The 26,623-nt window shown below is 34.7% G+C and overlaps 2 protein-coding genes and 1 long non-coding RNA gene across 5 annotated transcripts; 1 reads left to right on the top strand and 2 right to left on the bottom strand.

The window, feature by feature from the left end:
• Positions 1-3,493: 3,493 nt before the first annotated feature.
• Positions 3,494-7,094, top strand: LOC108464940 (LRR receptor-like serine/threonine-protein kinase GSO1). The gene has a single exon (XM_017765221.2). It carries the CDS (start codon positions 3,940-3,942, stop codon positions 6,877-6,879), a length of 2,940 nt encoding a protein of 979 aa, XP_017620710.1. The 5' UTR covers positions 3,494-3,939; the 3' UTR covers positions 6,880-7,094.
• A 4,501-nt stretch (positions 7,095-11,595) lies between these two features.
• On the bottom strand, positions 11,596-16,043 carry LOC108464939 (uncharacterized). 3 transcript variants are annotated; one of them, XR_008280371.1, is made up of 8 exons: positions 15,784-16,043; positions 15,029-15,181; positions 13,914-14,030; positions 13,771-13,834; positions 12,760-12,923; positions 12,594-12,668; positions 11,929-12,021; positions 11,596-11,806 (listed from the first exon to the last, which is right to left on the bottom strand). It is a non-coding gene; the product is annotated as an uncharacterized LOC108464939 (long non-coding RNA). The 3 variants fall into 3 exon arrangements; XR_008280372.1 differs by having other exon boundaries at positions 13,771-13,826; XR_001868375.2 differs by lacking the exon at positions 13,771-13,834.
• A 4,148-nt stretch (positions 16,044-20,191) lies between these two features.
• LOC108464942 (leucine-rich repeat receptor-like serine/threonine-protein kinase RGI4) lies at positions 20,192-24,833 on the bottom strand. The gene is made up of 2 exons (XM_017765222.2): positions 21,512-24,833; positions 20,192-20,895 (listed from the first exon to the last, which is right to left on the bottom strand). Exons 1-2 carry the CDS (start codon positions 24,366-24,368, stop codon positions 20,378-20,380), a joined length of 3,375 nt encoding a protein of 1,124 aa, XP_017620711.1. The 5' UTR covers positions 24,369-24,833; the 3' UTR covers positions 20,192-20,377.
• Between the last annotated feature and the right edge of the window lie 1,790 nt (positions 24,834-26,623).

The raw sequence follows: 26,623 nt of genomic DNA, 5'->3' as shown, positions 1-26,623 counted from the left end.
CAGATATGAATAGTAAATGATACGATTTAATTATATTTGATCTGTAAACTCCAGTAATACTCTATAACCTTGTTCTAATGACGGATATGGGTTAGGGGTGTTATAGGAGTGTTATAAATATTTTATTATTATAGAAGTGGATGTCCATTAGGATAACAAGTTTGATGTACTTTAGGACTAACATCCATTAGGAGTAGAATTTTATTTCATTTATACTTTTTATATATATAAATATAGACTTTGGAAAAGCATTGTAAGCATCCCATTGATGAATAATATTCATATTGCTCTCTTTGTTCTCATACTTATCTTGTTCTTTACTCTCATTCTTCTTCATTTTATAACAAATATATCATTTTTTATAATTTATTTTCTATCACAAATAATTGGGGCTACTAACAAAAATATTATTGAGGGGAGACCAACTTTTTTTAGAGAAGTTTTTAAAATGTCATCGGTTGGTAGTTGACGAACCCTTTAAAGAGTCAATATTATCCTCGTTTGTGGTTTTGTCTCCCAACTATATAGAGAGCTCAAGTGCTTAAGGTTGTCTAAAGAGGTGATGGGCTCAAAAGAGCAGAAGTATCTCGCAAGATCGGACCGTGTGAGGCACACTATCTACCAAGAAATATAACCATTTACATTTGATAAGATTTGAATCCATACTCTTATATGACATTATTGGGCTTTTATATTTCTTTAAATATGCCTAAAAATTATAATTTCATTACCTTCAAAAAGAAATTGAGAATATTATAAGCGCCTCGTACAATTAAATAAGAAAAGCTTATACTTTTTTTATTACTTGCTAATTTAATTCCTAATACCTTATTAATGTTGGTTTCATGTGAATAAAACCAACATATATTCTCTTACTTCACTCCGCTTTGCCTTTTGGAGTGGTGTGAGAGGTTTGTTGACTAGGCCTTGATTATTATTTATTACCATCAACATAGCCATCTTTTAACGAATTAGTGGTTAGTAGTGTATTTTATTTTTGGTAAAAATATCTCTAATTTCCTTAAATTTTATTATTATAAATTGATTTTTCTAAAAAAATAGCGAATTTAATTCTTTTCAATTTCAAAAGTAAATAATTGAAGATAATTAATTACGTAATTTATATATTTTATTAATTGTAAATAATTTTGATTGATATAATAATAAATTAAACTCTTAATGTTTACATATTGTATTAATTTGATTATGGTTTAAAAAATATCTGAAAAATATAAAAATTTTAAAAATAAAAAAATCCAAAAGAATATATTAAAAAAACTTTAGTTTCTTTTATAAATAGGAAAAATTTGTAAATTTTGAAGACAATTGTTATTATACCAATTCATTTCTATAAAATCAAAGAAAAATATTAATTATGTGATTAATATCAATTGATGCTCTCTTTTAAAATTGATAATAATTAAATTACTTTGATTTTATTTAGAGGATCAATTTATTTAAAATTAAAATTGAGAGAGACTACATTTATCACACTGGGAAATTTCGTGGGACTAATATGATTAGTTAAGTTTTGTTTTCTCATGCAATTGTGATTTCTTTTTTCAACATAAAAGAATATTATTTTAGTAATACTTGACCACCTTCTCCCTTGGCTGTATATATCCCTAAATCATTAAGGATCTCAACGAGGCGATGACTTAAACACCAATGGGATTCTCTTTAAACCTCAAGCTTAGGTAGCAGCACTCAACAGTCTAAATTAAACCATTGGGAAGATGCCGAGGTTAGGTTGACAATCCAATAAATATATTTATGTATTGAAAGTCAAAGAAATTCCATTATTAGCCATTTATTTAGAAAAAAATTCTTTCTTGTCGAAACCAACTTTGTCATTGTTGTGGCTCAGTGCCCTGTATTATTTGAATATGATGTGTAGAAGAAAAATACTAATGGTGATTGATTTGAGATAGGGGAGAAGCATTGATTCAATTGCACCTTCCACATTTCACTCAACACCATTTCCCATTGAACAAACCCCACACGTGTGGGTATGTATTATAGTTGCTTACTACATTTTTTTCATGTGGTGCACGGTGAAATTAGAATTGTTGATAAAATGACGAGGATATCTTTATAAAATATACATGTTTAAAGTAGGTTAGGTGGGGCGTATTTTTAACAATTTTTTAATTCTAAATAATCTTGATTATTAAAATTAAAAATAAAATAAAATAAGTTAAATATTTAGTTTGTATAAGATATTATAATTATTTAATTTTATTTTTACCTAATTAATATTCAGTTATACTTAGATATTAAATTTATTAAATTTTATTTTTATTAAATTAATATTTAGATTCTAATTTGTATTTAATTTATTAAATTAAACTAAAAATATTACTAAATCTATTATAAAATATTATAAATTCTACAAAAGGAAAATTAATTTTTTTTTTTGAAAAACTTTGAAGGTGTTAAACACAAATTTATAGATCAAAATAAGGATTTTTAAAACTTCAAAATCTTGAAACAAATTTACAAAGTCTAGGATGCCCGGCCCTGTTACTCCCTAAGTTCGTCTCTGGGTGCAGGTTGGTAAGTGGTAATTTGTTGTCTTGGCCGGGCTCTTTGATGGGACAGAACATGTTTGTTGTCTCTCTCCTTGAAATTGAAATTGAAAAACTAAGCAAAGTGAGGAATCTAAACCTAAAACTGGAAGCACAATCTTTATGAGAAACACACTTCAGTTGGTGAAACACACTTCAGTTGATGAACTTTTCTTGTCCTCTTCCCTTTGTTTCTTCTTCACCAGAATCCTTTTTTATTCATTTCACAATACATTTAGGTGTTAATTGGTCATTACAAGAATCCTTTTGAATATAATTGACGTACTTCTCTTTCCATTTTATATTATAAAATAAAACCTAATCAAGCTTGTCTCTTCTATCTACTGTAAAATTCTTCATGGTTGTTATTTTGTTTTGTTTCTTTCTTGTATTTTTAAGTTGGTATTTGGTGGTTTTGGTGATGACTAATTTCTCAACTTTATACTTGAACCTATGAAGCCTTATGCATCATTCAAAGAATATGATGATTACGATGGCATGTATATCATATCAGTTGGCGGGCCAACTGGTCCATTCAGCTTGCACGCCTATATGCTTTACGCTTGCTTGGACGATTCTAGTTTCAATATCATAAATGGTCTTATACCAATTTAGGTGACAATAGTTGAAGCATTAGAAAGTCAAATCTTGCTTAATCTTTATGGAAGCTTTGTAAAAGCAGAGTTTAAAATTCCTTTTTTCTCTTAATATATGATTTTGTCTTTATTTGCCTAGGTTGGCAATCTCCAATCTAAGTCAGACAACAAGTAGAGGCTAGGGAGGGAAGAGGCCCACACACCTTTTCCTTCTTCAACATACCCATCACTACTCCATCGTATCTCTATCGCATTCTGTATTTTATATGATTACAAATACCAATATCAATATAAATGCAAATACAACTTTACCTGCTTCAAGATTCCATAAATGTTGCATAATGGAGGATATGAGTTGGTACGGTTAATTGAATATTCATTGACATTTTGGCAAGCATTAAAATTTGAGTTCCACTAATAACTCGGCCTAGACTTTTTTCTACCAAAAAAAGGGATGATGCAGTATTAATATAAGGTATTTGTTCAGCTGTTCACACCGATTAAGCAGCCATACTTCAATAACTATTTAAACTCCAGGCTAACTTCCCAACTCTTTTTAAGCCTGTTTGATCTTCTTTATAACTTTAAGCCTGTTTGATCTTCCACTGTCCACTGACATATCCTCGTATTGCTGTTCTTTTTCCCTTTTTAACACCATGATTCAGTTGAACCTTTCTTCTTCTTCTTCTGGTCTTTTCTTTTAAACATGGAATCACGGGGCAACAGTTGCAGTATCTGATGCTTTTGTAATCGAACTTAATTGGTCGCCACTTGAAATGGATAGTACTCAAATATCCCGTTTCAGCCTGTTCATCACATTCTTTAGTTGTATTCTGGCGTTCAGTTTTGGGGACAATTCAAGTTCAACAGATGCTCACTGGCTTTTGAGAATTAAGTCAAAACTAGTTGATCCTGCAGGAGTTCTTGAAAGCTGGTCTCTCAGAGCTCATATATGCAGCTGGAATGGCCTCACATGTTCACATGATGAAGCTTTTGTCATTGCCTTGAACCTATCTGCTTCAACCTTGTCAGGTTCCATTCCCACCGAGTTATGGAACCTTGTTTCTCTTCAAACTCTCGATTTATCCCTCAATCTTATCACAGGTTCAATCCCCCCTGAGATTGGACGACTTCGAAATCTAAGAACACTGCTCCTGTTTGCAAATAATCTCTCTGGTAAAATTCCTACAGAGATAGGCCTTTTGAAGAAGTTGCAAGTTCTTAGAATAGGAGATAACATGTTGGCTGCTCAAATTCCACGAAGTATTGGTAACTTGACTGAGTTAAGAGTTCTGGGTCTAGCGTATTCCCAATTAAATGGAAGTATTCCTGCAGAGATTGGTAACTTGAAGAATCTGGTATTTCTTGATTTGCAGCACAACAGTCTGAGTGGCTTCATTCCAGCAGAGATTCATAACTGTGAAGAACTCCAAAATTTTGCAGCCTCAAACAACATGCTTGATGGGGAAATCCCTGCATCAATTGGGAAGCTTAAATCGCTACAAATTCTGAACTTGGCCAATAACAGCCTTTCAGGATCCATCCCTCCAGAGATAAGTGGCCTATCCAATTTGCAGTACTTGAATTTATTAGGAAATAGGCTGAATGGAGAGATTCCATGGGAGCTCAACCATTTGGTTCAGCTCCAGAAGCTTGACTTATCCAGTAACAACCTATCAGGAACCATAAACCTGCTTAATATCCATTTGCAGAACCTTCAAGTTGTAGTTTTCTCCAACAATGCTTTGACGGGTAGCATTCCAAGTAACTTTTGCCTCAAGAATTCAAATCTGCAACAACTGTTTCTAGCCCAAAATAAGCTCTCCGGAGGATTCCCATTGGGGTTACTGAACTGCTCCTCACTGCAACAACTAGATCTTTCCAACAACAATCTTGAAGGAGAGTTACCACCCACCATTGACAAATTAGAGAATCTCACAGATCTACTGCTCAATAACAATAGCTTCAATGGAAGCCTTCCTCCAGAAATAGGAAACATGAGTAACTTGGAAAATCTTTATCTGTTCGACAACATGATCACTGGTTCAATCCCAGTGGAGATTGGCAAGCTACAGAGTCTGAGCACCATCTACCTCTACGATAACCAGATGTCAGGAAGTATACCAATGGAGTTAACCAACTGTGCAAGCTTAACTGCAATTGATTTCTTTGGGAACCACTTCAGTGGTTCCATTCCTGAAACTATTGGAAAGCTCAAAGATCTGGTTTTGCTTCAACTAAGGCAGAACGATTTGTCAGGTCCAATCCCACCAAGTTTGGGCTACTGCAAAAAGTTGCAGCAGTTAGCTTTAGCTGATAATAAGCTATCAGGGAGCTTGCCTGCAACATTCAGATTCCTTTCTCAACTCAGCACCATTACGCTCTACAACAACTCTTTTGAAGGCCCTCTACCCGATTCACTCTACTCTCTCAGGAACCTAAAAATAATAAACTTTTCTCACAATAAGTTCAGTGGTACCATCCTTCCCCTCACAGGTTCAAATTCTTTGACTGCCTTGGACTTAACAAACAACAGCTTCTCAGGTAGCATTCCTTCTAGGCTGGCCATTTCAACAAATCTTGGCCGTCTCCGCCTGGCAAATAACCTTCTCAATGGCAGCATTCCTTCAGAATTAGGCCGACTCAAGGAGCTCATCTTTCTGGATTTATCCTTCAACAACTTGACAGGAGAAGTGCCATCTCAACTCTCTACTTGTCAAAAGCTTCAGCACCTTCTACTTAACGACAACCATTTCACAGGCAAGATGCCTAGTTGGTTGGGAAGCCTACAAGACCTGGGAGAGCTTCATCTTTCTTCCAATAATTTCCAGGGACAGGTCCCAGCCGAGCTTGGAAACTGCTCAAGATTGCTAAAGCTTTCTCTTCATACCAACAATCTGTCTGGCCAGATCCCACGTGAGATCGGACAACTCACTTCTCTCAATGTCCTAAATCTGCAAAGAAACAATCTCTCGGGTTCTATTCCTCCAACCATCCAGCAATGCAAGAAGCTGTATGAGCTGAGACTTTCAGAAAACTGGCTCTCAGGTCCAATACCATCTGAGATAGGAAAGCTAACTGAGCTACAAGTAATTTTGGACCTGAGCAGAAATCTTTTGTCAGGTGAGATTCCATCGTCTCTCGGAGATCTTTTGAAGTTAGAAAGATTAAATCTCTCTTTCAACCGACTTGGAGGAGAACTTCCTTCTTCACTTGGACAACTCACTAGCCTTGTAACGCTAAACCTGTCAAATAATCATCTTCGAGGACAACTTCCTTCCACCTTTTCAGGATTCCCACCAACTTCTTTCTCGGGTAATGACAAGCTATGCGGCCCACCATTAACATCGTGCATGGACTCAGCGGGTCATGAAAACAACATACTGTCTAGCACTGCAGTTGTTTGTATTATAGTGGCCATTGTTTTCACTTCCACAGTTATATGTTTGGTGATGATTTATATCATGTTAAGGATGTGGTGTAACATGAGGAAAGTTTTAATTAGCAATTCATCCGAGGGTGGTGGGAATGGGATTGAACAAATCAAACGAGAAGATCAAGAGAGATGGATGTATGGAGATGAGAAGAAAAGGAAAGGAGAGTACTGGAGAGTGATGAGCTCCATGGCATTGGTTCCTTCTCAGAATCATGATGACCACATTTCTTCATCATGCATTTTTCAAGTTAAAATGGATACCAAAAAACTTGGTATATAGAGGACATCATATGCTTATTTCATTTTTCATATCTTCTCAGCTTTTTCATTGTGCCCTTCCTGTTTCCTTTTACTTTTCTTCCTACATCACCCAAATAGATTTCGTCTAACTTGTGAGGTTCTAGACAACAAACCAAGACACAAAATTCTCATTGTCCAATGTACATATAAAAGGTGTTAAAATCCGACTATCGAGTTATTGAATTTTTTTTTAAATTTATCTCTTAAGATAAGAATGGCAAAATTTGAACTGTTACAACGAAATTTTTTTATAAAAAAATGGATGAGCGCAGTAGAGATAGGTAGTTGTATGAACTAAAAGAATGCTGCATGAATGATAGATTGAAGAGGCTTAAGTGTTGGGTAAGGGAGGAGAGCTAAACTGAAAATTAAATTGCCGAGGAGTGAATTCATTGCATGGTGCATGGGGAACTTTCATTGTCATGGTAACAGTTTGATGAGAGGATTTACTCAGAATGTGGGTTTAAAGTTTTTGATTCCAAAGACATTTCAATCAGAGTAAAAAGGAAGAGAGTTTTGGAATATGGGTATGTTTAGGAACTTTGCCCACTCTAACTAGCCCTTCAGACCTGGCCTTTTTCTTAGGCATCTGCATAGAACTTGAGGGCTCTGAATCCCTCTTGTTCTTACCTCTCTCTCTATCTCTATTTTGGCACTCAGCACGTTTAACATCTTCGGCGATCTTCGCCTTCTCCACCAGAACAAGAAACTTATGCTCCTTCTACGAAGCAATCAAAACCCTTAGCTTATCTCTCAGCCTTTCCTCAAACCGAACACACTTCTCATATTTCGATGCCACCATACCTCAGGCATAGCGGCTTAACCTCAGAAATCCGGCCTCATACTCAGCCATAGATTGGTGCGTGAGGTTAGAACTCACGCTTGCGAGCATCAACGAAGCTGGCTCCCACATATTTGCTCTGAAATGTACTCTTAAAGAACTACTAAGTCAGACGATCAGGCTGAGTGCCCTCATTAACTGTCAACCACCACTGATATGCTTCGTCGCGAAGCAAAGAGACTGTACCCTTCAATTTCTACTCAAGGATACAGTCCAAATCATCCATAATCCTCTCAGAGGCCTCCAACCAGTACTCAGTCACATTTGGGGTGACTCTTGTGACACCCCTAAACAACTCAGCTCCATTAGACCAGAGTCGCTCTATTACTGACCCTCTGCCCTTAGATCTAGAATTGGGTCCAGCGACCCTCTCTAATATCCTCAGCATGGCTTGGGACAGTGTGTCGTCCCTAGCCGAATGACTCTGAGACCTAGTCTGTAACACCCCTAACCCCTATCCATCGTCGGAAGAGGGTCCTGAGGTATTACTAAACAAAAGCACAACTCTGAACATTCACACAAGTCATATTCATATATGTAAACGAATGTCTAATTAATTGTTAATCATGAAATTATTAATACATAATACATAAAAAATACAAATCATATAATGAAAATTGTAATGATATTCGAATATCTAATAAACATCAATCATTTTAAGACATATTTTTATATATGTATAAATTAAATCAAATAAAATCTAACACAAGGCATTTTAGAAATTAACTTATACTGCATTAATAATCCATGAATGGTCAAATAAATTTCAATAAATAAATAAAATTTATACACATTTTAATCATAATGAAATGGAACTATTGCCAAACATCAATAATGATGCTAATTAAGCTTAGTTCATATACTAGAAGTATACTTAATCATTTATTTATAGTTAACCATTTTATAACACAGTAGCGACTTGAATTGCACTCATTTTACATGCCAAAATGTATATATACAACTAGTCTTTTTACCACCAATTTGGACATTTAAACATTACATATATTGGACATGCCTTCTATATAAGTCCAAACCAAGGTCAATTATATACATAACCCTGGGCATTATAATCAACCGTATTCATTGTCTCATTTTAACAAAGCATATCAACCAATGTCACACATATTTATATATATACCATAGCCGAATCAATTAATATACTTACGAATAGGTATATTTATTTGTACCATGACAGATACATCAAATACTTAGATATATAAATGCAAAAGCCAAATCATCATTCAATTTATTCAATACATAAATCTAGCATCACTCCAAATATACTTGTCAACCAAATTTAACTACTATTATCATCATAAGTCATATTCGAATCATTTTAACTAAGAGTGACACATCAACATGATTCATACCATATGTATATCATGTCTGACTCTTTCAAACCACATCCAAAACATCAAGCAACTTCAATCACATATCACATATACTTCTATCTATGAATAACTTTAGCCGAACCATTCGCATGCACATTTTAAGTCGTCAACCATTTTTAAAGCATATAGTACCTAACATAAATATTATACATTCATAGCACATAACCTCAAGACTAAAATGAACATAAACCATACTTAGCATAACCGAATTCAAACATAAAAGATTAGCTATTTTCGCATGGCTTAGATTATGCACAACCAAAATCCAACATTTCAAAATGTAATCCAGCTTATACATGCCATAGGTCCGAATATTCAGCTTATAAATACCGAAGACAGTCTATAGTGTGATAAGCTTCTCTGACGATTTCCCGAACTCTTAGCTTGAGTCCAAAATCTATAAAATTGAGATAATAAGAATATACACACAGAGTAAGCTTTCACAGCTTAGTAAGTCATAAACAAATAAATGACTAATTGACATAATCAAATCATTTATGCTAAACCAAATTATACTATCATAGTTACTTTAAATCTTAAGCTTACAATCTCATGTATTTTATATGTAATTTCACATATAGATTATTTATGGCCGAATGAGCATTTATACATCTAAACCAACTATCATTAAATTTTCTAGCCAAAATCTCTTTATCATAACTTGTATACATATACATCTATATAGGTAAATTCAGAAGTCAAAGGATAATAATCACATACATATTTATATTATATGCCGAATACACATACATATATATGAGCAAAATATCTCTTTCATACATAAAGGTTAGCTTGACTGAATGCTCAAATAGTTAAATGAACAAATTATCATTAAATTTTAAAAGCCAAAATCTCATTATATAACCAAATATGCCTCCACTCATATATACGAGCTCATAAACCAAGATAAAACTTCACATGCATACTCTTATTATATGGCCGAATATACAAGATCATATATACACATATTCAAGAATCATTTTAACAATACTCATATTTCTTGTTCATAAGGCCAAATACACTTCCTTTGTTCACATAAATTTTTCATTTACATCACACACATTTTGTAACAAATACCAAATGACTTTCTTACCTTATTTCAAGTAGATAATAAGCTAATTCGTACCTGGTCAATAAGCTTGTTTTACATATTCATTCACAACTTAGATACAATGTCTCATACATGTATAGGTTATATATATATATGGCATGTATAGACTTTATATTTTGGGTTAAATGGCATGTATAGGTGTTTTGGCTAATGTGGCCTATATGTCTTATGTTGTTTGGCCTATATGTCTTATGTTGTTTTGGTTATATATATAGCCATGAGATTTTGACTTATTTTGGTATGCTTGGTTTGTAAATATATATAAATGATCTTTTGGTAAATTGTGTATATTTGCTATGTGTCATGTTGATGAATATGTATTGAAAATACCAAGTGGTTGAAATTTGAGAATTCTATGAATGCATTCTATGAATGCTAACTTAGATATAATGTCTCATACATGTAGTTGATCATTTAAATAACTTTTGAAGCATGTCGGGTATGTTTTAAGATGGCCGAATGAGTTTGTCTATTATATCATGTTGTGGTGTAAATGTTCATGTTATAAACTTGATATTGGTTGGTTTTGAGCACCTATTTATGCCATAGTTGTATGCCAATTGATGTGTATAGGTTGGAACAAATATGGTTAAGGAATATCATCAGTGCCTGAATAGTTGGCACTGCTCAATTTGCTTGCGAATACAATTTTAGAATTTAATTCAATTATTCACATTTTATATATTTTTGATAATATATAAAATGAATAATTAATATGTAAATTTTATAAAAATATATAATACTTTGAATAAAAGAAATAAAAATATTACAAAAACTGAATTTTTTAAAAGTTGAACCAATAATTATAAATTATGCAAAATAATCAATGAATTCGACACAAAATTACAGAATTGTTTAAATGAATGAGTCCATCAAAATATTTATTTCTCTTATTATTTATTTATTTTTAAATAAATTTAAAAATATTTTAAAATCGAGCAAAAACATTCCTTGTATTTTAATGAAAAAACCTATAAAGGACCTTGTTATTTAGTGCAAACACTGCAGTAAAATTGACTTTTAGTGGCGTTTTTTAAGGTCTTTGCCGCTAAAACTTTTAGAGGCGGTTTTACAAGCGCCGTAAAAAACGCCGTTATATACTGGCGCCATCAAGTAAAGATCATGACATTTAGTGGCGCTTTTTCACAACGCCTAAAGATCACGACCTTTAGCTGCGCTTTTCTCAAAAACGCCGCTAAAAGTCATGAAATTCAAAAAAATATTACAAAATATTATAAAGGTCATGAAAAATATAAAAATTTAAAATTCATTATTTCAATTTAATTTTAATTTATTCAAATAAATTGATTTCAATTTGATTCACTGTTTGTAAGTTAGAAAACTATAATCGTCTAAACCAAACTAAATTTAATTTTTTATTTTATAACTAATTTCTTTTACAAATATAAAAATAAAAAAATTTATTTAAATTAGTAAAAAAATTAAAATACTTTATACAAATATATTTATATATTAAACGGTTGTGTAGCACAAGGAAACTTTGCTCGAGCACAATGTAAAGGAAACCTAGATCAGCTCCTTTGACATAGGGTCCAATATTGCCCTGCATATGACCATCCACAAGGGATTTTCCTTCAATTCATATAGTTTTGAAAACTCAACAAAATAAGTTTAAGTTGCAAGTCACATCATATTATTAGCATAAAGTTCTGAATATTTTATTACCTTGCCATTAAGTTGGAGAAGTTCGCCATCGACCCATCGCAGGTTACGGAAACCAAATTCTGCTATTCTTCCCTGACCTTTGTAACATGCAACCTGTATTTTAGAGTTTTCCCATCAATTAAAAGTCTCAAAAGTATGAATTAACGTACTCAATACGAGGTTCTAAATAAAGTCAAATGAATGAGATAGTAGAGATATTTCAGGCAAACCTTACACCAAATTCAATACATTGACATACATTGTTCATATTAAACACAATATATTAGATAGCATTGCTTCTCATAATGCAACCTAGGGAAGAAAATGAAAGAATTCAATAACAGGGTTCATGCCTTGGTCTATATGAGCATTAGAGCATGCTTAATGGTTTACTGAAAATGTTCAATAGATAGATTGAATTAATCAAAAAAATTCTGGTAAGTAGCTTTTCATGGTCATAGGATGACAATCTATTTATTTCATTTCATGCAGCTTTAAAGTTCCCATTTGTAAATTATTGATCTTCTCGGTTTTCAACATTTGTAAATTACTAAATGGGACTTCCAGGTTAATAGGACCTGTTCATTTCTACAGTCATGAAATCACAGGTAATGTGCAGTACTGGTAATGCCCCTTAGATAGTAATCGAAGCATACAAACAGATAGAGACAAACGAGAGTAATTACCACTCCTAACTCATCTGGATACAACCCACGGTTTGAGAGCCGGCTTTCCCTTCCAATTTTGGCACGAAGAGTAACCTAAAGATGTAAAAGGCATACCGATTGCTCACATGCTAGAAATACAACTATCAATAGATTTATCTAAGATACAATAAAATGAAAAAAAAACCTGGCCAGCCGGAACATTGAGATCTCCGGTTAGCTTCACAGCTTCAACATATTCAAAGAACTCAACATCTGAAGATTCATCATCTGCATCACTCCAGCGACCATATTTACGCCTTAGCTGAACTATTTCAGTTCCATAAGGGCCAAATGCACCAACATAGAGGCCTACATTTCAATCAGCTGGTTTCAATAGATGATGCTTGGTATGTGGAGAGAAAATCAAATAACATCAATTAACACCACAGAGAAAGAGAAAGAGATCTTCTAAAGGTCCGGTTTTCTAATCTGGTTAGCAGTTCAATGTAGCTCTGCTGAGTTACAAACATTGTAGCAATAAACAGACAATGTAAAGAATTGACTCCATTAGGGGGAAAAAACATATCTCAAGAAATGTGTTCTTATGGAATCTATTTGACCATATAGCTTAAAAAAGCATATTAAAATCCATACAACTTACCAGTAAAGATTTATAGGGAGCTAAGCTTCAAATTTTAAGTTCTCTATCCTTTGAGGTAATAATTACCAAAAAGTGGGAATACTGAAACATTTTATAATTATGCAAGGCCCCTTGATAAAAAGAAACTCATAATTCCCTGCTATTCATTTAAAATATCATCATCTAGTTATCGTTACCGTCATTCACTCTTACAAATGTTAAATTTTCATTTCAGTGATTGCTTTAAATATTAAAAGGGGAACATCTTTCCAACAGTTATACGATGCTAGCAAGTTACTATTATGTTCATTCATAAAATATTTTTCTCAAGAACCTAAATATCTCTGAGCTTTAGGTTCACAGTCTATTGTTTGTCTTTATAAAAGCAGTGCACCAGTGACAAGAAAGGAAGATTGCTGGGAAAAAGAACAACGGTAGAACCCAAACCATGAGCTACTCAATACTAGAAAACCAGGCAGCTATGGTACTGATGTGTTACTTGACTATTTTCAGTGGAGGCCATTTATTCACTATAAAGAACACAGCCCAAGAGTAAGTAGCAACCAAAGAAATTACCAGTCCACTTCCTGTAAGTCTAGACAACCGTGAAGCATCATGGTACCGCTCTTCATCTATGGCACTTTGCAGATAAACAACAGATTCCAATAAATGCCAAAGCATAACAGCACTGTTTATTTGAGAGGCTTACAATCTCTTACCTTCAACTGAGACATGATTTCAGCTACACTGTCTTTTGAAGAAACCTCTGCAATAGCCAACTTTAACTTTGCAGCTTCTTCAAAGTCTTCCTTATCAATTGCACCCTCAAGTTGGAACTACAAGGTGGAGCATTCAATCAGGAAAAAAGAGAAGGATTCTTACATATATAACAATACATGTAACATGTATGGTTACATGTAAAAATATATGAAGTACCAAATGCAATTTAATTGTAAAGTACAAACCGAAAGTGCAAACAAACCAAAGTTAAAGGCAAATTAGATGAGGTATATTCTACTAATTCACGCACTATACTCATAAGCAAAAAGTTTACCACTTGTAGCATTTCTTTTCATGCCTTTGTAATAAAAATAATGAAAACTTGAAAAAGAAGACGGAGAGTAATGAATACCACAAATAAGAAGCAAAGAAAATAATTTACAATATGCAGGTGGAAAACCAGCAGTTTCCTGAATACTTACTCCCTATTTCCCCTTGTTTTACACCAAATATTTACCCCCTTCTCCTCTTCCCCTTCCACTCTATAATCTACATGTTTTATATCCAAAGCCACCTGAGAGTCTCATTTCAATTTATCCTGCTGACACTAAGTGAGGTATAAAACCTAACAGCAACACAGAAGTCTAAAAATTCACTGTAAAAAACTTTCATGTTTATACACCTTCACTAAAGTGTAAGCTTCAAATCCCCTTTTCTTCTTCTTCCTTAGGTGAAAATAAAGAAAAGTGCACAAACTGCATGTAGTTCTATAACTACCAATTTTGGGGCAAGCTACCAATTTTTCATTTTGTAATATTTAGAAGTAGTTTATATGATAAAACGAACAAGGGGACTCAATTTGAACAAGAAACAACCAAATCAAGACTAGATAGAAACATGATAAATGGATAGGTAAAGATGTAAGCTTCAATTATCTATAACTACGAATATTTGACAAATTAAAAACCAAGATAAAAAACACTTAGCAAAAAGGCTTACTTTGAGAACAGAAGTATAACTCTCAGCTTGTTCAATGACCATGAACAATACTATTTCAAAGAAAAAGTATCACATGAATCTGTCTATCAGAAATAAATATTGCAATGGAACTCACATAAGAAACTCTCCCAAGAAAACCAGTGTTTCCCCCAGAGCGTTGAGTGCCAGTAGACAAAAAGCCATTTGATCGCAAATTTTTCTGCAGCAGAATCAAAAGTGCTAAGGTGTTGGACAGCCAATAAGGTAGGGTTTCATTTTCAGCTCCAACCTGCAAAAAAGGCCAGACAAATAAAGAATCATACAATTCCCAAATTAAATAAATATATATGTAATTATTTACATACATATATTCATCCAATTCTCGTGCATAATAACATATTCCACTAAGGAATGCTTAAAGATAACTACTCTTATACTACTTGTTGTTCATCACAAATTATATTTGAATATTTCTCAAGCATTTATAGTAACCAAACTCCTAAATTTCTACTCAACTTCAACTACAAACAAAGGTCAATAGAAACCAAAGAAGAGGCCCCACAACAAGGTTCAAAAAATTGGATATGAAATTATAAAATGCCATCACAAACAGAAAGATAACAGCATAAACAAGCTCAAGTTCACCACCTTAAACTTTCTTCTAATACAAGGAAAAACCCAGAAATTTTATGAAAATCAGAAAATCTTACATATATTTTTGAACCGTAGAAACCCAGATAACAAAAGCAAGCAGAAGTCTTAACAAATGAATAAAAAGTTTACCAAATAAATATGAAATTAAAACTCCTTTTTTTTTGCCTCACAAACAGCCTGAACAATGAGATTTCTAAGCAAAATAAACATCAAGAACAATAAAATCAATAAACTTACCCAATCAATTAAACGGCTAATGCGAATCCAAAATCCAAAATCCCGTTTGTTTACAGAGAGGAAAAAAAGTAATTTCTCGGTAATCAAACAGAGAAAGAAAAGAAACAACTAGCTGAAAATTATATCAACCAAAGTAAATTAAAGAGAAGGAAAAGATTTTTTTTTTATTTTTCATTTTAAAAAAGAGGATTAGGAAAACAGGGAAAAAACACTTTTTTTTTTAGGATGCCGATTTTAGGGGGGAAATTTGGGGATAAAAGGGCGCCACTTATTTTATTGTATTTTTTTGTGGCGTTTTTATAAAAAAATGTCGCTATTGTATATTATTTTGTAGCGTTTTTCATAAAAACGCCACTAACCTCTATTTTATATTTTATTTTTATTTTTGTATTTTATTTTTATTTATTATCAATGTTGTTATTTATTTATCAATATTTTTTAAATCTAATATTTAAATATATCAAATAGTTTAGATTAAATATTTTTAAAATAAAAGTATTAATTGGTTGTATAAAATTTTATCATTTAACAAATATCAAGTAAACCTTAAATCCTAAATCATTTAATATATATAAAGTTTATCTATTATCTCTTAAATAATTTAAACTATAATCATAATTTTAAAATATTAAAATTAAAATTATCTCTTTTACAATCATATAAGAAATTATTTAATATATAAATTAAAAACACTAATTAATCTAAACCATTAATCCCTAAACTCTAAACTCTAAAATCCTAAAATATAAACCATTAACCCTGAACCCATAACCCATAACCCATAACCCATAACCGATAACCCCTAACCCTTAAACTATAATACATAAACCTTAAAATAGTAACTCATAAACCTTAAACCCTTAATCATATACCCTAAATTGTAAACCCTAAACTATAATGATTAATTGATTCAATATTTTAAATTAATATTATCTTTTTACAATTATATAAGAAAGTATTTATCATATAAATTAAAAACATTAATTAACTAAACCCTAAACTCTTAATCTTTAATCCCTAGACCCTAAATCCTAAATCCTAAAATATAAACTCTTAATCCTAGACCCCTAACCCCTAAACCATAATCCCTAAACCTATAATCCATAAAACTTAAAATAGTAACTCGTAAACCTTAAACCCTTAACCATATGCCCTAAATCATAAACCTTAAACTATAATGATAATTAATTCAATATTTTAAAATTAATACTATCTCTTTTACAATTATATAAGAAAATATTTAACATATGATGTACATCAACATCCATGTGATGTTTTTTAGGGTTTAGTATTTTAGGGGTTATAATTTAGGGTTTAAGATTTTTTAAGGTTTAGGAGTTTAGTGTTTTAAGGAGTATAAATTAGTGTTTATGATTTTTTGGGGGTTTAGGATTTTAGGGGTTATATGACTTTTAGCGGCATTTTACCAAAAGCGCCGCTAATGCTCTGCCTTTTAGAGGCGTTTTACCAAAAGCGCCGCTAATGCTCTGGCTTTTAGCGGCGTTTTACCAAAAGCGCCGCTAATGCTCTAGTTTTAGCGGCGTTTTAACAAAAAACGCCGCTATTGCTCTGTTTTTAATGGCGTTTTTGGTAAAACGCCGCTATTACTCTATGTTTTACAATTTTTGTGGCGTTTTTTGATAAAACACCGCTAAAGCCCTATTTTCCTGTAGTGAAAGGCAAAACTATAAATGGATGAAGGTGGAGAGGCTGTTGATTGATGAGGAAAGCAAGTCGTGGAGATATGATTTGCTATTGGAGCTGTTTTCACATGAAGATTCAGAGGCCATTAAGGCTATATCCCTTTGAGCCTTCAAACTCTATTGGAATGAGAGTTTGATAGGGATTTTTACTGTCAAGTCAGCATATTTTGTCTCAGTGGCCAAATATTTCATTACATATTCGAGGTTAATGTAAGGTGAAGATGTTTTCGGAACTTTGTAAGAGATGCATAGAGGTGGAGAATGGATGCAATATGTTTGGAGAATCTCTATCCAGACATTTTGGCCAGCATGAATGCTGGAGGCTTCATTTATGAAGGCTTCCTTGGGATGAACATGAATGAAAATTTCCATCAAGGGGTGTGGCGGAAACTATTTATATGCTTCCTTTGGTTCATTACCTGATCATTTTTCTTCTAAATCAAGTTGTTTTAGAATTTTCTTATCAATATATTTATCTTGCGTTGTGTTGAAGAAGGTGGCATTGGGTAAAACATTAGATTTCAGTATCTCTGCATGACAATATGCCACAGATTTTGTCCTATCAATACACTGAAATTGACTGCCAACATTTTAAGAGCAAGTTTTCCAGGGTTTTTGCTGTAATTGTTACACTTAACATTATATGGGCCAACAAAATTATGATACAAGGCACGTCAGTTAAACTACACATATTCTTGTATAAACAGAAACAGCCAAAAAGGTTACTTTCACTTCTATAGCCACAAAATTTAAGCTTTGGCAGGAAAAAAAAAAAACAATAACACAAACAAGATAGAATAAAAAAGGAATATATGAATATACCAACATTTTATTAACGAAAAAATGACACTGACTATCTAATTTTATATTCAGATAATAACAAATCATCATTACTTCTTCTTTTTTTAAATCATTTAAGTTTAATTTCTAATAATATGTTATGAGATCAAATATTAAATCAAAAGATAATATTAACACAACATGAATATACTCTTCTACCAATAGCAAAAAAAACCATTAATAATGTCGATTTTGTTGTGAAGATATTTCATGGAAAAGGTTTTACCTCCTTATTTGTTAAGGCGGAACAGAAGGTTTTGATTTGCATTTGATTGTCCGAGCATAAAAGGGAAGCTGATGATTTGCTGGAATGCCCTCCAATTAATTAAGACTAACATGAGCACAAAATCAGAAAAGAGCTTTGTATATCCGTCATTCAATTTTATTATCCGTCTATGCAAAGATTATTAATATCAAATTTATATATAAATTTTAGTTCAATGTATAATTTGATATATGAGCTTGATATAATTATACATTTGAAACTAAAATTGTGGTTCATATGTATACTAAAAACTTTAATTTTCATTCAATTGTATAAGTTTAAATAAATGAATGCATGCATTTACTTTCATATTGGATTAATATAATTGTTTATGCATGCAACATATCAATGTAAAATGGTGCTAATTCGATAATATTATCGGTGATTTGTTAAAATTGAATCAAATCAAAATTTCATTATAAAATTGAACCAAATCAAAGTTAATGTATAGTTTTAATATTTATCCCTATATGATTTGCTGGTAAAGTTTTGCATATCCAATATTTCCATGTCCATTAGCAGGGGCGAAGCCAAAGGGGACTGGCATGGGCCCTGGCCCCTCTTAAAATATAAAATTACTATTTATGCCCTTAAAATTTTTTAAAAATTTTATATTAATAAAAGTAAAATTATAATTTGGCCTCCCCTAAAATTATAAAAATTCGATTTAATCCTTTACAATTTATAAAGATATAAACTATAAAAAATTAAAATTTCATCCAACCCCCCTAAAAAATTGTTCTAGCTTCGCCCCTGTCCATTAGCAACTAAAAATCAAACATTGAGTATGTAAAGGCTTAATATATCATTTGATACTCAAGTTTGACCTTTTTCTTTCTAATGTGGTAGTTGTGTTATCTCTTGGCCCAATTTGACAAAAGTTATATATTTTGGCACCCCTAAAAAAAAACAATGTTAATTTTTTAATGTTTAATTCGAGTTTTAGGTTGATTTGATAAAAATTAATTGCTAATATAATGGGTTTGAATTTCTCATGATTTTATTAATAGAATAAATTTAGTATTAATTGTGAATTTGTTTAAGTTTGCATTTAATTTTTCAAATATAATCTAATCGATGTGATTTAATTGAGTTTTAGGGTTAATTTGAAAAAATTCAAATCAACCATAAAAGCCAAATTAAATACTAATAAATTAACATTGTTACCTTTGGATATTAAAATATGTAGCTTTTATCAAATATATGTATTCATTTGTAGTAAAAAAATAACATAAAAAAATATCAAATTATGTATTAAGTCTTATGGTATTTTTGTATTTATTTATTTTTTTGATATACGCTTAAATGAATATAAATCGTAACTTAAAAATAAAAATGGTTTGAAAAACTCATGATCACATGGTGGGACCTAGATTGGATGGTATGGTAGCATTCAAAACCAAGAATGCCTCTACTCAATTATATATGGACGGATAAAGAAAGGAAGGTTGGGGGTGGCCTGCTTCACTCACCTAATTATTTGCCGACATTTCCTCACAACCACACATCCCCTCCATGTCTTTTTCACAATTCCCCAAGTGAGGGAATGAAACCAAAGGGGAAAAATCATCCTCGAAAACGCCTTTTTAGAACACCACACTTTGACACTATACCCGAATGCTAGCTTTCATTCGCAAAGGGAAGTCAATCAATCAAGTTGCTATACACTCATCATCAGCTGCCATCTATTTCTGATTCAAATCTTTAATTCACTTCTACTGCTACTACCTTTATACATACAAGGAATTAATTAATGATTTCACCACACAGACTCAGAGGCATTGCGTTATTGGCTTCTTGGGAAATAATTTGCAGAGGAAGAAGAGTAAGCAAGTGAGGCTTGAGATCGAGAGGAGCCTTGGAGGTGTTGTAGCAATTCAGCTGGGGTCACTTCTACTGATGATGATGTGTAGGAAGCAGCAGTTTCGGTATTTTTCGAGGAGTTGCTAGTCGGCTTGTGGGCGTCGCTCCCCGATGTAGGCTCCTGTCGAATTTCTTTTAGCAATGCTGCAACATCTTTCATTATGGGCCGATCATCGGCGCGATTGCTTGTGCAGAGCAGTGAGATTCCTAGAGCTTGAAGCATTTCTTGTATCTGAGTGTCTGGATGACCTTGGAGTCTAGGATCAAGGATTTCTACGGGGTCCTTCTTGTTTTTCAAGTGATCTCGAACCCATTGGATTACATGGTGCCCGTCAGGAAACGATGGGTCTGCCGGTTTCTTCCCGGTTATCATCTCCAGCAACACTACTCCATAGCTATACACGTCGCTCTTTTCCGTGATCTTTAACATGCAACCATACTCTGCAATGCACATATCAATTTGAGAACACCAAGCAATTATTACATCAGATAAACAAAAAAAAAATGTCTGGTGTTCTACGAGGAATGAATGATAAACACACCAAATGCAATTAATGCATCATGCAAAAGCAATTTAACAGGGCCCGCTGAGACATCACACAACAGTGCAATTGTATTTTTGGCTGGTCATCATCATATTCTTTAACGTTTTCAAATGGAAGCTGAATTTAAACTCTCTAGGTTGACAAAAAAAATAATGTAGAATATATACATATAAACTGTAGGGCTGGCTTCCCAATCAAAAGAGCGTGCAACAACTGCCATAACACTAACTAAAATAAACAAAAGGCAACAAGTTTGGTTTGAGACCGACTGACTGATGTCCACTACCTATAAGTTCTGCATGTAGCTAGACATGTTAAAACACCTAAATTCCAAGTAATTTAGCACGTAAAAAAGTGAATGCTTGCTTTAAGTCCCATCCATCGTTTCATATTTGTCACATCCCCATTTACTATCATCTTAACCATGATTATAGCATAAAACCCCGAATTTAATTTAATCTAATAGCGACATTAAAAAAAAAAATTTAGAGTACAGGACCCAAGGTGCTTACCTGGTGCCATGTAACCGAAGGAGCCCGCAAACTCGGGGTTGGCGGAGAAGGAGGCACCGTTTTCGTCCTCAACCAATCTAGCCAGCCCAAAATCGGCCAAGCAGGGTTCGTAACGGTCTCCTAGCAGAATATTATGAGCCTTCACGTCTCGGTGTATGATGGCCGGCACGCAATCGTGGTGCAAATAGGCTAACCCTTCCGCCAGGCCTAACGCAATCTTGAATCTTATGTCCCAATCTAACATGTCTCTTCCGCAACCTTCGTGCAACAACGCGCCCAATGTTCCGTTGGGCATGTAATCGTAAAACAACAGTTTTGTTTTCCTGTTGGCTCCCCAACCTAGTAATCGTAAGATGTTACGGTGTCGGATTCTAGCCAACGTTGCAATTTCGGATGAAAACGAGGAGGCTGATGTCTTTTCCGATGAACGGAACCTTTTAACGGCGATGGTTAGTCCTGAAGAAACGATGACTCTATAAACAACACCACTTCGGCCGCGGCCGATTATGTTGCCGGCATTCAGGGATCTCGTCACGTCGGCGATTGATAAGTCCAGTTTCTGGTATAGAGTCAGCTCCCATGGCGGGCCCATTTCCAGGTCAGCGTCTCCTTCAATGTCACAATCATGGTGAGGACCACGGCTTCGCTTTTTAGAGCTGATGATGATGTAGACCGCCGCCATGAGGAGAGCACATGCGGTGCAGAGCAAAACCACCATCGCCACGCGCGCACCCTTGCGCTTAGACGAGGAGCCACCTCCTTTCCCGTCGTATGCAAAACACTGGTTGCCGGAGAAGCAGATTGAGGGATTCCCTGCAAGCGCGTTGAGTGGGAGCTTCGAGAAGAAGGGCGTGTCCGGCACTCGCCCGCTGAAGTTGTTATGCGACACGTTGAGAAGAACTAGATTTTGCAGCCCGGCAAGATTTTGAAGGTCTCCAACCAGTTGATTATGGGATATATCCAGAATAGCAAGCTTATCCAATGACGTGAACTCCTCCGGAATCTCGCCGGTGAGCTGGTTCCAACTCAAATTGAGAGCGATTTCCAGCGCCGGAATCTTTCCTAAAGTTGCCGGAATATTACCCATCAGCTGATTTGAGCTCAAATCTAGTAACTGTAGCTTCGAACAGAACCCCAGTTCAGTCGGGATTGATCCAGAGAATCGGTTCTTCCCAAGAACGAGTTTAGTGAGTGAACTCAGTGAACCAAGGCTCGAACTCAGTGTCCCTTCGATTAAGTTATCAGAGAAATCAACAAACTGAAGTGAAATAAGCTTGCTCAAGCTGAGAGGCAAGGTACCGCCTATAGAGTTGGAATGCAGATCCAGAAAAGTGAGATTCCGACAGCCGGATATTTCTTGGGGTATAAATCCGGTTAATAGGTTGGAACCCAGATCCAAGAAATTCAAGTTCTGCAAGCTCCCAAGCTGGATAGGAATGGATCCGGTTATCTTGTTATTGCTAGCGCGAAACCGGATCAAGGAGGAGCAGTTCCCTATGTCCGGCGGAATGTTCCCCATGAGGTTATTGGAGAGAAGCAATAGTTTGTTGAGTTTCTTAAGCTGGAAGATTCCAGTGGGGATAGGACCCGTTAAGCTGTTTTGAGATAAATCAACGGCTTCCAGGTTGTAGCAATTGGAAATGGAGTCGGGAATGTTGCCTTCTAGTTTGTTCTGCCATAGAAACAGAATCGTCAAGTTTGTCAAGTTGCCCAGCTCCCCAGGTATAGCTCCAGTGATCTGATTGTTGTCAAGTTCGATGTGAGTCATCTGACGACAGTTGCCGAGTGTGGAAGGGATCTCTCCCGAGATTTGGTTGACGCTCAGCTGAAGTTCTTGGAGAGAGGACAGGTTCCCAACCGATTGGGGAATGCTTCCAGTTAATGAATTCATGGAAGCATCGATGACTGATAGCTTGTTGCAGTTCCCAAGCTCGGGAGGAATGATACCTACCAAGTTGTTCTGCCACAGCAACAGGTTTTCAAGGTTTCTCAAATTGCCAAGGCTGCTGGGTATTGATCCAGCCAGGGAGTTTTCATACAAGTAAATGTTCTGAAGGCCGGTGCAGTCCCCGATTTCTGGGGGGATTTGGCCTGACAGATAAGCGGTGTAGATTGCGATGGTTTGAAGCTTCTTGAGGAGGCCTAAAGTTGGAGGGAGGAAACCCGAGATGCTTGTTTCAGCTAGGCCTAACATCACCAAACTGGTGCAGTTGCCTATTGCTGGTGGTAGAGGGCCTTCAAGCTCCTTGTTCCCACCGGCTCTGATCATTTCAAGATTTTTTAATTTGCCTATGGTGCTGGGAATTCCACCGCTTAGTTGATTATCGTATAGGATGAGCCATTTCAAACTTGTGAGATTCCCAATTTCGATTGGGATGGAGCCCTTGAGTTGGTTTGAGTTGAGATGGAGTTGTTGAAGCCTATACAAACCGCAGAGCTCACTTGGGATTTCACCACTGAACACATTTTCACTCAAATCCAAGTGGGTCAACTGGGTGAGAGTGCTTATCTCTTTTGGGATTGGACCAGTAAGGTTTGCTCCAGAGAGGACAAGCTTATTCAAAGTTAACAAAGAGGTGAAATTAGCCGGAAGTTGTCCAAATAAATCCACATACCTCAATTCCAGTTCCACAACCTGGTTGTTAAAATTGCAGACGATGCCTAACCAGTTGCATGGGGTGACATCCCCTGCATCCCAATTGCTTAAGGCCTGCGGTGATCCATTGAAACTGGCTTTCCAAGAGATAAGAGCTTCACCTTGTTGGTTAACAGCGAAAGCAGCGTAAGGGGAGCGAATTAGAACGAAGAAGAAAGAGAGGAGAAGGGAGGATAAGAGGGTCCATGGATTCCCAGGCATTACAAAAGAGAGGAAGGGTAGAGGGTAAGGAGGGAGAGACAATAGAAGAACCCCCAAATCATGTCTTGTGGTGGGTGGGTGGGCTATTGTAATTTTGTGTATAAACTAATAGAAAAGACCCAGAATCTCCGGATCCAAGAAACAGCTAGGCCATGATGTTTGTGCAGTGCAGAGAGAAAATGGAATTTTAGATGGGTGTGTGATGCATTTGTTTATGGTGGAGATGAGGTCAGGTGGGGATGGGGGAAACGGGGGATATCTGTTTTTTCCTTTTTAGTTTCAAATTGAATGGTTGAGTGGGTGGCTTTTTGTCTGCAATTCTTTAGTGTTCAAAAACTCCCTACTTTCCATCTTTTTTGTTGGCCTTGTGCAATTATAATATCACTCTTCTACATGCCATTAACTAAGGGATACCAAACAAATCTTAAAAAGTAATCGTAATCACACCTACAATACTGGGATACATCATTTTAATGCCAAATCCATACTTGCCCCCTTAGAGTATTGTATTCTGTCTCTTTTATTTAAAAAAAGTGTGATAGTCTAAAATTGACCCTAGTCGGAATGTGATTTCGGGACCACAAAACCGAGGCATAAAAATAATTTAAAATTTATTTTGATGCCTATAATATGTGTGTGTTCATGTGTGACATTTTTTGGTGATTGATTTAGTGTTAATAAGGTGAATTTTACTAGAAAGGACTTAGTAGTGAACTTTGAAAGTACGATAGGGAATTGTGTCATTACTAATTAAAGCATGCATGCAAAACAATGGACTTGCATGTCAAATTCCCCCTTTTATAGGTGGTGGCCGGCCATGACATGGTTTATGGGCAAAGAAAACATGTTGAAACATGTTTTGTTAATGGAGCATGAAAGAAATGATTAATAATTAGATGTGGGAAGAGAAACAAAAAAAAAAATGTGTGTGAGAGTGTAGCATTTCCCCCCCCTTGCCGTGCAACTAAGAAAGAAAACAAAAAAATTTTGTTCATCCTTGTTCTCTCCTTTTTGGCCGAAAATACTAAGAGGAAGAAGAGATTTTTGCTTCATTTTCTTTGTTTAGAAGAGATCTAGGAGAAGATTTGGCTAAACTTGCATCAAGATTAAGGTATGTATGAGGTTGTGTCATGAGATTCATGCATGTTTTAGTTGCCAACTTGATGTTCATGTTAGCCATGGTTCAAATCCTTGTTATGCCATGGAAGTGGTATTTGGTCAAAGTTGATATTGTGATAAAGCCATTGCATGCTAAATGTGAAGCTTGATGATGATGCATGCAATGATGGATTGACTACTCTTGAAATTTCTTTTTAGTATTCTTGAGTAGGGCATTGAGTCCTTTGTTTAACCATGACCAAAAATTTAAAAGGAGTATGGTGGGTGTATATTCGGCCATGACATGGTTTATGTTTCTTGCATGTTAGTTAAAATTTGTGTTTTGGATGGTTATGAACACCTTGAAATTCGGCCTTGCACCTATATGTGTATATGTGTTTGCACATGATGATTTGGTTATGAAGTAAATGATAAATATGTTTGTTTAAAGAAGAAATGGTTGAAGAATGTTTGTGAAACTTGCATGTATATTCGGCCTAGTACTTATATGGTGTGAAAATCTCGAAATTTATTGTTGATTTGTGCAAGTATGAGTAAGTATAATCGGCCATATGAGTGCTTGATGCTATGTTATAATTATTGAGCTTAAGTATGTGGATGTAAGTGTGTGCGGCCTTATAAGGGCTAAGTACCTTGGATTCCCCTTTTGATATTCAAAACGATTAAATCAATTTATTTGTTAACATTAAGCTCAAGAGCAAAGGGGAACTAGCTCCAATAAAGGAAAAGAAAAGGTGATTGAATAGCCGTTGGAAGCGCTCGATAATCTCCAAGGTAAGTTTTCGAGTATCGAAACTTAGATTTTGATTCGATTGAACAAAGTAATAAGCAATCGAAATTGTGCCCTTGTATGTGGCCATTGAGCCGAAATGATATTCTTGATTAAGTAAATTGTGCATAAAAGTTTGTTATGAAATTGAAACAAAGATGTGTATGATTGTGCGACCAGATATCCGGGCTAAGCCCGAAGGCAATTGTGCGAGTTGTGATATCCGGGCTAAGCCCGAAGGCAATTGTGCGAGTTGTGATATCCGGGTTAAGTCCCGAAGGCATTTGTGCGGGTTACCATAACCGGGCTATGTCCCGAAGGCGTTTGAACGAGTAGCTATATCCGGTTAAACTCCGAAGGTATGTGA

This window comes from Gossypium arboreum, chromosome 3 (assembly GCF_025698485.1).
Source record: "Gossypium arboreum isolate Shixiya-1 chromosome 3, ASM2569848v2, whole genome shotgun sequence".
Taxonomy (NCBI): Eukaryota; Viridiplantae; Streptophyta; class Magnoliopsida; order Malvales; family Malvaceae; genus Gossypium; species Gossypium arboreum.
This window is presented reverse-complemented; position numbering and strand designations above follow the sequence as displayed.